The 12,812-nt window shown below is 39.6% G+C and overlaps 1 protein-coding gene across 1 annotated transcript in view; it reads left to right on the plus strand.

Annotated features, from left to right (window-relative positions):
• Window positions 1-12,812, plus strand: part of nr6a1a (nuclear receptor subfamily 6, group A, member 1a) — a 51,908-nt gene that overhangs the window by 23,293 nt on the left and 15,803 nt on the right. Inside the window, exon 2 of the mRNA XM_088995028.1 lies at window positions 8,255-8,485. Within this exon, the coding sequence (XP_088851154.1) occupies window positions 8,255-8,485 (231 nt within the window). The remainder of the gene's footprint in view (window positions 1-8,254; window positions 8,486-12,812) is intronic.

The raw sequence follows: 12,812 nt of genomic DNA on the forward strand, positions 1-12,812 counted from the left end.
ACCGACTTTCTGAAAATCCCCAATTCGCAGCTCAATTTTTTTTGCAGTTCTAGCACACTTTAAGTCATTTTTATTGGTGTTTTGCATTTAACTAAAATATCAGCCTGCGTGTTTTGAGTAATTTAGATGCTATAAAACATTTTTTCTGATGTCAGTTAGGAAACAAAAAAATGTTGTTGGTTCTCGTGTTTCTATTTATAATTGTATGTTATTTATTATTGTATCTATGCTGGTCTGTGACTGTGAAGTGTCCTTGAGAGCTTTGAAAGGCGCTTGAAATAAAATGTTGTATTATTATTATTATTATTATTATTATTATTATTATTATTATTATTATTATTATTATTATTATTTGGGTTACTGTTATGAGAGTTAATGGTTTGGGGAGAAAAGCTGTTTAGAAAAGCCCCCCCCCCCCCTCCCGACCTAAAGCCGCGCCCCCAAATGGATTTTGAGATACCTGAAGTAACAATTAAGAAACCAGAGCCTTCTCTTACCTTTCCATGGTATTCGGAAAGGAAAAACAGATTTGAATCCAGCCCGCACCAGTCAGGAGAATCAGTCAGAAAACCACTCGAGTGCAGTTGAAGATTTAAAACAAAAGAAAATGCACAATAAAGGATGTATGAAATAAAAAATAACCTAGTCAATGTTTACAAGCATTCTGAAATAATAAACCGGCACCCTTCAAGCGTTCTGAGTTTAAAGAACAACAACAACAACAACAACAACAACAAACAAAAGAAACACAGATGGCAACCATTAACAACTGCCGTAACTGGGAAGCTCCACCAACCAGCACTTCCATTGGTGATTGTAAAAGAGTGCAATAAAAGTGCATAGCGTGAGTAAATTCTACTCAAGGAAAGTGAGAGCATAAATAAGAACTTTTGTTGCAGAATGAAGAGCATCTCCAGGTCAGGCGACTGTTAGACTGTTGATGAGGACTCAATGAACGACTTTTTGATGCCCACATTGCCCTGAAAAAATCCCCTATACCATACATGGGCAAACTACGGCCCGCGGGCCACATACGGCCCATTCAGCTTTTTAATCCGGCCCGCCAACCTTGTCCAAATTATAGTAAAAACAGTGCCTGAAAGTCTGAAAAAGTTAGCGGACTACAGACAACTCTGAAAAGTTGCCTGCCCGGCCATAAAGAAAGACGAGAAATCGAAAAAAAAAAAAAACATTGTCGCAAAGTATATATACCTTTTTTTTAATTAAGGCTGTACCTACCACAAATGCTACCATGCTTAATTTACAGGAAATATCCATGGCTGAAGATTTTGCTTCAATTGTCGTTTGCCGTCATGGTGCACATTGCATTGTTATCGTTGCGTTGTCTCCTACAAGCCACTGAGCACCTTTCATAAGTCTCAAGTACACTTTACAGTCACAGTATAATGTAAGTTTACATTTTGTAGCATCCCAAATTTTGTTAGCTTCTTTTGAATCTTCTGGGGCTGAGGTTCTGTGCATCTACTTTGGAAATGATATGCAAATGACCTTATAACGCTTGGGAAAGTCCGAAGCATTGGATTGGATTGGATTGGATTGGATTTGCCTTTAATAGTCTCGCAGTGGAGAAATTTACATTTCACAGCAGCAAAGTTATGAAAGAAATGAAAGTAGAAAAGCAAAACACAGGTGCTGCTGGAAAGGCAGCCACTCTCGCGGCGCCGTCTTGAAGTCAAAAGAACAAAAAAAAAACTAAATAACAAATAACATGACATCACAAAGACACAGAGAGACATTCATTCTTAAGCACTTTCTGTACCCTCTTTGTTACATAAAGCATGAAGCAGGCTTCTGATTGGCTGCTGTGCTGAGTATGCAAATTTCAACTGCCGGTAGTCTCTGTGTGCTTGGCAATGATACACGTGGACTGTTTGCGTGTGACGGCGAGGGCGTCCGTGGCGAGTTTGTAGAGCGTGCGGTAAGGATAATCCCTCCATGATTTTGTGGAATTTAACACAAGTAGATATTATTGAGCTTGAGTATTTCGTTGTGTGATAATATGTTTAGAATGTTGAAAGTGATTCCATTTTTCAATAAATGTTGATTTCTTTAACTTTCCACTTTCGATTGACATTTATTAGAAACAGACGCAATCTTGATAAATCACAGTGCGTATGTTATTTTAATCTATTTCCATTTCCTCCTCCCAGTATCGGCAAAATAGTATGTAAACGCCATATCTTGCATATTCCTTGAGACAAATGTATTTATTATAGGTTCTTTATTAGGACGGTTGTGTTGGGTCGAGGGAGAAGGTAATTGACCTGTGTGGCTCTCGTAGGCTCTCATCAGACTGACTTGCAGCAGCATGCATGCTCCTTTGGTCTTTAGCCAGGCATCACTAGTTGAACATGCAAATACGATTTCCTCATATTACACATCCCTTTCATCCCTTTGCTGCTGTGAAATGTACATTTCTCCACTGCCAGACTAATAATGGCAAATCCAATCCAATCCAATCCAAAATGGGTTGTAGTGTTCTTACTGTGCTAATAGGTTTGCACACAGTACATTTAAAGGACAACCGACATCACTTTTTTGTTTTTTTGTTTCCTAACTGACTAACAGTATATTTTTAGTCAAATGCAAAACACCAATAAAAAATGACGTGACGTTGCTGAAACTGCAAAAAATCGAAACCGGAAGTGGCCAGTTTCAGAAGGTCTCGCCCCCTTGTTAGTGGTGTCACGCCAAGATGTCTTGCCTTGCTCGAGAATCAAAACAATGGCTTCAGATTCGGAGAAGATGCTTTTGTGTTACTCATCCAGTTATGAATATGATTCAAATAGTTCTGAAGAGGAAAGCATACACGTTTGCAATCGATTAAAGAATTTATTCCGTGTCATTTTGAGGCACGGGGGGGGGGGGATGTCGCACCCAAAAAAAGGCAGAAGATGGCGACAAAGCTCCGTGTGGAAATGGCTCAACATTTTTGTCACAACACACAAGGATTCACCATCGCGCTATTTATGTGTTTTCCTTCTAATTTCACCATCAACACGGATCAACACGAGGTTTTCAGACCAAACTAAGTACCGTAAAATACATTGATGTGATCAAAGGACTGCTACAGTGTTTCCTTTCTCGGTCAGGGGCGTTCCTTCAGTGATGTGACGTGAGGACTCGTCACCAACTCAAAAACAAGACCTCAGGAATATTCAGCGCGAGTCTTAAAACGTAAAATATAGCTATATGCCATGGAATATTTGTAAAATACACTAGAAGTCATTTGAAGCGATTTGACAAATTATGGACAAAACTTGTCCGGAGACGTCGGTTGTCCTTTAATGCTTTAGTATATCCGGCCCAAACACTCCCTCCAAATGCTCCTGGCCCGACCCCTCTGTCAATTTGCCCTATACTAACCTGGGCATCTGTCAGATACCAGCCCTGAGTTGTGTAATTTAATCAAGTAGACTCGAGTATAATAGTATACGTTGCCTAAACAGAAAATAATACAAGCTGTATCTACCCCAGTCAAGGATGACGCCTCGTACTGACAGTGACACAGTGAAAACTAAAAGACATTTAAAACAACAATTGACATTACGACAATATGTTAGACAAGACATACAGTAAATAAGCAAATTAATAACGTGTCCACCTTGTAAACCGAAAGTAGACAAACTTGAATGACATAGACTTTATCGTTCCCTTCCTCTGGCGATTTCTCTTGCAATTTCTCTCGTTCTGTCTCTCTCTTTATTGCGATACTCTGGTACATCGAAACACATGACACAGAACAGAAGTGATCATGACAAAATATAAATAAAGTATTGAAGACGATTTTAACAAAAACAAATATCTAGATTCACATAGAAACTTTCAACAACTTTACAAAACAACATGACCAAATAAATTATATTTTAGTTGTCATGGCAACGAATTACTTAATATTGGCGCAATTACACAGGCCGATACACATAAAACTTACCAGTAATTTGTTCTAAGTTAGAAGAAAAAGTACACTTTACATCAAGGGTGCCAAACTCATTTTTTACTACAGGCCAGATTGTAGTAATGGTTTCCTATAAGGGACCGGTATGAATTGGGGGAAGCCATTAGAATGTGTAATCCCCTCCACATATTACATACAAAGCACACAACAAATTAATAAATAACTAGTTTTCCAATTTGAAGTAAAAAATAATGACTGTTGTTGTGTCTGTGTAAGCTTTCAGTCGCACAGGAGTGGTCCATCGATGAGAAGGTTTCTTCAGCCGTCATCTGTACTTCTATGAAGGTGTCGGACGTTTCGCTTCTAATATTAGAGGCTTCGTCAGCGAGCTAAAATGTGCTGGTAGTTCTGGCCCTATACACACACACACATATATATAAATATATATACAGTAAAGTCTCATTATATCGATATTCAAGGGAGTCCGAAAAAATATCGATATAACCGGGACTATCGATATATCCGACCCTGTTTGCATGTAATTTTCTCCGTGCGTGCATAGAAATAGTATCGATATAACCGGGACTATCGATATATCCGATATCGATATAACGAGACTTTACTGTATATATATATATATATATATATATATATATATATATATATATATATATATATATATATATATATATGTCCCCCATTTCAGCTTGGGTCCTCTACCAGAGGCCAGGAAGCTGCGCAGTATCCGTGCTGTTCCCAGCACTGCGCTTTTCTGGACCGAGATATCCGATGTTGTTCCCGGGATCTGTTGCAACCACTCGTCGAGTTTGGGGGTCACTGCCCCGAGTGCTCCGACCACCACAGGCACGACTGTCACCTTTACCTTCCAGGCTCTCTCCAGCTCCTCTCTGAGCCCTTGGTATTTCTCGATTTTCTCATGTTCCTTCTTTCTGATGTTTCCATCACTCGGGACCGCTACATCCACGACAACGGCTTTCCTTTCCCCTTTATCTATGACCACGATATCTGGTTGGTTGGCCATTACCATCTTGTCGGTCTGTATCTGGAAGTCCCACAGGATCTTTGCTCGGTCATTCTCCACCACCTTGGGAGGTGTTTCCCATTTTGACCTTGGGGTTTCCAGTCCATACTCCGCACATATGTTTCGGTAGACTATGCCAGCCACCTGGTTATGGCGCTCCATGTAGGCTTTCCCTGCCAGCATCTTACACCCTGCAGTTACGTGTTGGATTGTCTCAGGTGCCTCTTTGCACAACCTACACCTTGGGTCTTGTCTGGTGTGGTATATCCCTGCCTCTATGGCTCTGGTGTTCAGGGCCTGCTCTTGGGCAGCCAGGATGAGTGCCTCTGTGCTGTCCTTTAGGCCAGCTCTCTCTAGCCACTGATAGGACTTCTTGAAATCAGCCACTTCTGCTATGGTTCGGTGGTACATCCCGTGTAGGGGCTTTTCCTCCCATGATTGTCCCTCTTCCAGCACCTCATCCTCTGTTCCCCATTGTCTAAGACATTGTCTGAGTACATCATCCGTTGGAGCCTTCTCTTTGATGTATTCATGGAGCTTGGATGTTTCATCCTGGACAGTGGCTCTCACACTCACTAGTCCCCGGCCTCCTTCCTTACGGCTTGTGTACAGTCTCAGGGTGCTGGACTTGGGATGGAACCCGCCGTGCATGGTGAGGAGTTTTCGGGTCTTAACATCCCTGGTCTGAATCTCTTCCTTTGGCCACCTTATTATTCCTGCAGGGTATCTGATCACTGGCAGGGCATAGCTGTTTATTGCCCGGGTCTTGTTCTTGCCATTGAGCTGGCTTCTGAGGACTTGCCTCACCCGCTGGAGGTATTTGGTCGTAGCCGCTTTCCTTGTTGCTAGTTCGAGGTTGCCATTGGCCTGTCGTACACCGAGGTACTTGTAGCTGTTTTCAATGTCTGCTATTGTTCCTTCAGGGAGTGAGACCCCTTCAGTGTGGAGTACCTTGCCCCACTTAGTCACCATCCGACTACATTTCTCCAGCCCGAATGACATCCTGATGTCACTGCTGTAGATCCTGGTTGTGTGGATCAGGGAGTCTATGTCCCTTTCGCTCTTAGCATTCAGCTTTATGTCATCCATGTAGAGGAGGTGACTGATCGTAGCTCCATTTCTGAGGCGGTATCCATAGCCTGTCTTGGCGATTATCAGGCTGAGGGGGTTCAGTCCTATGCAGAACAGCAGTGGGGAGAGTGCATCACCTTCGTATATGCCACATTTGATGGACACTTGCGTTAGTGGCTTGCCATTGGCTTCAAGTGTGGTTTTCCACATCCTCATCGAGTTTGCAACGAAGGCTCTCAGGGTCCTGTTGACCTTATACAACTCCAAGCATTCATTGATCCATGTGCCATCGAGTCATATGCTTTCTTGTAATCAATCCAGGTATGTCGGGACCTGCAGTCTTGAGCGACTGTTCTGTCAATTTTCATCAGGGTGCTCTGGTTCCCCAGCACCTGACGCAGACCTTGTTTGGCCGGGCGACGTCTGAGCCGGCATGTCATCATTGTATGAGGTAGGCATTAGCGTGAAGGGTTTATTGTCTCTCATCATTGTATGAGGTAGGCATTAGCGTGAAGGGTCTTGCCCAAGGACCCACCCACAAGTGGGATTCGAACCCTCGTCTCCCATATGCCAAACCGATGCATTATCAACTGAGCTATCCAGCCGCTATATGTATATATATACAGTAAAGTCTCGTTATATCGATATCGGATATATCGATAGTCCCGGTTATATCGATACTATTTCTATGCACGCACTGAGAAAATTACATGCAAACAGGGTCGGATATATCGATAGTCCCGGTTATATCGATATTTTTTCAGACTCCCTTGAATATCAATATAACGAGACTTTACTGTATATATATACAGTAAAGTCTCGTTATATCGATATCGGTTATATCGATAGTACTGCTTATTACGATACTATTTCTATGAACGCAAGGAGAAAATGTACATGCCGCAGGAATGGATATATCGATAGTCCGGTTATATCAATATTTTTTACGACTCCCGAGAATATCGATATAACGAGACTTTACTATATATATATATATATATATATATATATATATATATATATATATATATATATATATATATATATATATATATATATATATAACCCTAATGTCCAGACGTCGCGGTGCCAGACTCTGCTATGATAGCTCCCTGCTCTCAGGTTGGGGGGAGCAGAGGACTATTCCCTGAGGCTACACTGATTACCTCTATTATCTTGAATAATTACTTGTATTGTCCTGCCTGATTATGTGGTCTCCGACTGGCCTGATTGCCCCTTTTGCCCTGGTATCACCTCATCAGCATCACCAAGCCTACGTGGTCTAAGAAGTCTGTTGTACGAACAATCCAAATTAAACATCAGCCCACCATGGCAATTTAGTTAAGGCTTTTGCTGTTTTATGAAAATAGCTTATTTTCCCTTTCAAACCATCTATTTTATTTCGCTAAGATTTTAACCTCACTGTCGTCAAATGTGTGGTTGCTAGCTATTAGGTGCTTATGTACCACAGATCAATAAATGATTATGATTAGCATTATGAACGCATTTCCAGATCTCCTCCTCATAAAAGCTTTTTTTCCTTGTGGAGTTGATTATACGTATTATGAGGCATTGAAATAGATATGTGGGGGAGATTAAGAAAAGCTATTTGATAGTTTCCTCACAACTACTGTTGTTACTTGTTCAGAGCATTTACCATGAAGATTATAGTTTCTTTAGTAGACTGAAGTTAGATATCTCTCTCTTTAATCCTCTTGAAAGTCTCGGCCATCCCAAATATCAGCTTCAAAGACGTGTTCTCGTCTTGTCAATTTAATGGCTGAATGTTCCCATACTGTACACGTGTACGTACCTTCAAAGTACCATGAAATAATAAGAGGATAAAACATTTTTACTTCATCCCACATGACTTAATTTCTGATTTAGCAAGTGGTTGTGAGCTCTTCATATGATAATCAAGGCTGTTGTTTAGGGCATAGAAAAGTGAGACTGTAAACAAATCATCTTCCGAGCTCGCGAATAATATATGCACAAGATGTATGTCCTTGTGCCGATTACACCCCCACTTTCACAAAATGTATTTTAACATCCCACCGGTTTAGCCAGCACCCGGCAATCACTTACTAACCCCAACAACCCCAAAATCGCAATTAAAAATGTATGCCTGTAAGGAGTTTTTTTTACATGGAAAATATTCAGGGCAAACAAATCCGATGAATAAAGAAATATTTTTTTTCTGTATTTCCATTTAACCTATGCAGATGATCCAGCTGAGCAACGGACATGCCTTATATGTGGAGATCGAGCCACGGGCCTACACTATGGAATCATTTCTTGTGAAGGCTGCAAGGGTTTCTTCAAGCGCAGTATTTGCAATAAGCGCGTGTACCGATGCAGCCGGGACAAAAACTGCGAGATGTCACGCAAGCAACGCAACCGCTGCCAATATTGCCGCCTACTCAAGTGTCTGCAAATGGGGATGAACCGAAAAGGTAAACTATGGGCTGTCAATCGATGGTAGCGTTTAATACTCAAAATCAGTTGACTAATTCAAAGTGAGTACAATGCAGAATTCCCTTGGTATATTTTCTAATCTTTGATTCTAGTTTGTTGGACATCAACATAGAAGTTTAAAAAAGCACTTTTCTGACACTACCTATTCTTGACCAGTAATCTGCTGTTGAAATCAAGATATCTGGATTATTCTTCTTAGTTGATGATATTTCTAGAGGACTTCACTTGATTCAACCTTTGCAGTTTGCCAAGACCCAGATGACTCAGATTAACCACTGGCATTTCGATAAAAAAATTAGCGTGAAGGGTCTTGCCCAAGGACCCACACTGGATGATGTCATTGTGCTCATTTTCTCTGCCACAAGTGGGATTCGAACCCTCGTCTCCCATATGCCAAACCGATGCATTATCAACTGAGCTATCCAGCCGCTATATGTATATATATACAGTAAAGTCTCGTTATATCGATATCGGATATATCGATAGTCCCGGTTATATCGATACTATTTCTATGCACGCACTGAGAAAATTACATGCAAACAGGGTCGGATATATCGATAGTCCCGGTTATATCGATATTTTTTCAGACTCCCTTGAATATCAATATAACGAGACTTTACTGTATATATATACAGTAAAGTCTCGTTATATCGATATCGGTTATATCGATAGTACTGCTTATTACGATACTATTTCTATGAACGCAAGGAGAAAATGTACATGCCGCAGGAATGGATATATCGATAGTCCGGTTATATCAATATTTTTTACGACTCCCGAGAATATCGATATAACGAGACTTTACTATATATATATATATATATATATATATATATATATATATATATATATATATATATATATATATATATATATATATATATAACCCTAATGTCCAGACGTCGCGGTGCCAGACTCTGCTATGATAGCTCCCTGCTCTCAGGTTGGGGGGAGCAGAGGACTATTCCCTGAGGCTACACTGATTACCTCTATTATCTTGAATAATTACTTGTATTGTCCTGCCTGATTATGTGGTCTCCGACTGGCCTGATTGCCCCTTTTGCCCTGGTATCACCTCATCAGCATCACCAAGCCTACGTGGTCTAAGAAGTCTGTTGTACGAACAATCCAAATTAAACATCAGCCCACCATGGCAATTTAGTTAAGGCTTTTGCTGTTTTATGAAAATAGCTTATTTTCCCTTTCAAACCATCTATTTTATTTCGCTAAGATTTTAACCTCACTGTCGTCAAATGTGTGGTTGCTAGCTATTAGGTGCTTATGTACCACAGATCAATAAATGATTATGATTAGCATTATGAACGCATTTCCAGATCTCCTCCTCATAAAAGCTTTTTTTCCTTGTGGAGTTGATTATACGTATTATGAGGCATTGAAATAGATATGTGGGGGAGATTAAGAAAAGCTATTTGATAGTTTCCTCACAACTACTGTTGTTACTTGTTCAGAGCATTTACCATGAAGATTATAGTTTCTTTAGTAGACTGAAGTTAGATATCTCTCTCTTTAATCCTCTTGAAAGTCTCGGCCATCCCAAATATCAGCTTCAAAGACGTGTTCTCGTCTTGTCAATTTAATGGCTGAATGTTCCCATACTGTACACGTGTACGTACCTTCAAAGTACCATGAAATAATAAGAGGATAAAACATTTTTACTTCATCCCACATGACTTAATTTCTGATTTAGCAAGTGGTTGTGAGCTCTTCATATGATAATCAAGGCTGTTGTTTAGGGCATAGAAAAGTGAGACTGTAAACAAATCATCTTCCGAGCTCGCGAATAATATATGCACAAGATGTATGTCCTTGTGCCGATTACACCCCCACTTTCACAAAATGTATTTTAACATCCCACCGGTTTAGCCAGCACCCGGCAATCACTTACTAACCCCAACAACCCCAAAATCGCAATTAAAAATGTATGCCTGTAAGGAGTTTTTTTTACATGGAAAATATTCAGGGCAAACAAATCCGATGAATAAAGAAATATTTTTTTTCTGTATTTCCATTTAACCTATGCAGATGATCCAGCTGAGCAACGGACATGCCTTATATGTGGAGATCGAGCCACGGGCCTACACTATGGAATCATTTCTTGTGAAGGCTGCAAGGGTTTCTTCAAGCGCAGTATTTGCAATAAGCGCGTGTACCGATGCAGCCGGGACAAAAACTGCGAGATGTCACGCAAGCAACGCAACCGCTGCCAATATTGCCGCCTACTCAAGTGTCTGCAAATGGGGATGAACCGAAAAGGTAAACTATGGGCTGTCAATCGATGGTAGCGTTTAATACTCAAAATCAGTTGACTAATTCAAAGTGAGTACAATGCAGAATTCCCTTGGTATATTTTCTAATCTTTGATTCTAGTTTGTTGGACATCAACATAGAAGTTTAAAAAAGCACTTTTCTGACACTACCTATTCTTGACCAGTAATCTGCTGTTGAAATCAAGATATCTGGATTATTCTTCTTAGTTGATGATATTTCTAGAGGACTTCACTTGATTCAACCTTTGCAGTTTGCCAAGACCCAGATGACTCAGATTAACCACTGGCATTTCGATAAAAAAACAATACTCCTCCGTGCATACATACACACTCTTCACAAATAGTTGGAAAACGTGATTGGTACTTTTCAAATGATGATTGGTATTTTTCAAAGGAAAACAAAGAGGCTTTATTATTATTATTATTATTATTATTATTATTATTATTATTATTATTATTATTATTATTATTATTATTATTATTATTATTATTGGATTGGATTGGATTGGACTGGATATGCCTTTATTAGTCTCACAGTGGAGAAATTTACATTTCACAGCAGCAAAGTGATGAAAGGAATGAAAGTAGAAAAACGAAATACATGAGCTGCTGGAAAGGCAGCCACTCTCGCGGCGCCGTCTTGAAGTCAAAAGAACAAAAAAAAAACTAAATAACAAATAATATGACAGCATAGAGACAATATGACAAAACAAAGACACAGAGAGACATTCATTCTTCAGGACTTGCTGTACCCTCTTTGTGATGACATGAAACAGTTCTAGATGAAAGAGGAGAGGATCAAAGCGTCTTTCCACCAGTGGATCAGGGACATCATGGTGGAATGTGCATGTCAACTACATGCACATTCCACCATGATGGTATTATTATTATTATTGTTATTATTATTATTATTATTATTATTATTATTATTATTATTATTTATATTATTTTACAGTTATTGTAGGTATGTGACAATTTTTTTCAATAATCATTCATCACACATTTTCTAATACCATATTAAAGTGCATTTAAATAGCTTTCAAACGATGTATATATTATTATTCTATGGCAAATAATACATTTTTGAAATGTGTGGGTATTTTCTGCCTGTACAGTAAAGTCTCGTTATATCGATATCGGATATATCGATAGTCCCGGTTATATCGACACTATTTCTATGCACGCACAGAGAAAATTACATGCAAACAGGGTCGGATATATCGATAGTCCCGGTTATATCGATATTTTTTCGGACTCCCTTGAATATCGATATAACGAGACTTTACTGTACTTACACAGTTAGGGAGAAAAATATATACATGTATTCTACCACTTCTATGAGTTATAAAAATACAACTTACTCACCTTTATAAACTGTAGTGTTAGGAAAAAGAGCGTAGACTTCAATCATTTTTTCCCCGTTTCTCGTTCTCGTATTCGGAAATTTCAAGAACCAGCATGGAGGGAAACGTGTAATACGTCATCATAAAATGCATAGCTTGGAAAATCCCACGAAAAACGATGACGTGCTTCACAAATATGCAATGATATACGACTGCGAGTACAGAGTGCGCTCGGTTCACTGGACAGAAACAATTGCGGTGGAATATATGTCACTGTAGCGTACTTAGTTATTGTCATTGTTTAGGATGTTTTACATGCTGTGAATGGCCACCACTTGAATAATTGTCAGCCAATCCAAACCATAAAAACACGCCACAAAATCTATGTAATTTGGGGCCTATTTATAAATATTCCAAAATATGTGAAATATATCAGGACGTGGTAAAAAATTAACTTTTCTGGCGCTTCGCGTCACTGTGAGAAGAGTTTCATCGGTTTCTTACTGCCCTCTTCTGGAAATTTTGGGTGCTGCACTCCAAGTGAGTTCCATGAACATGAGCATCGCTTGAATCAGGAAATTGATTTGGTTGGCGTCTACAAATTCAAAACTGGAAAGGCCATCGTTCGAATTGAGTTAGAATTTAGTGTCATCCACAAGATCGAGGTTAAATAT

The sequence above is a fragment of the Hippocampus bargibanti genome, linkage group LG04 (genome assembly GCF_051943395.1).
Source record: "Hippocampus bargibanti isolate YZ-2025 linkage group LG04, ASM5194339v1, whole genome shotgun sequence".
NCBI classification, from domain to species: domain Eukaryota; kingdom Metazoa; phylum Chordata; class Actinopteri; order Syngnathiformes; family Syngnathidae; genus Hippocampus; species Hippocampus bargibanti.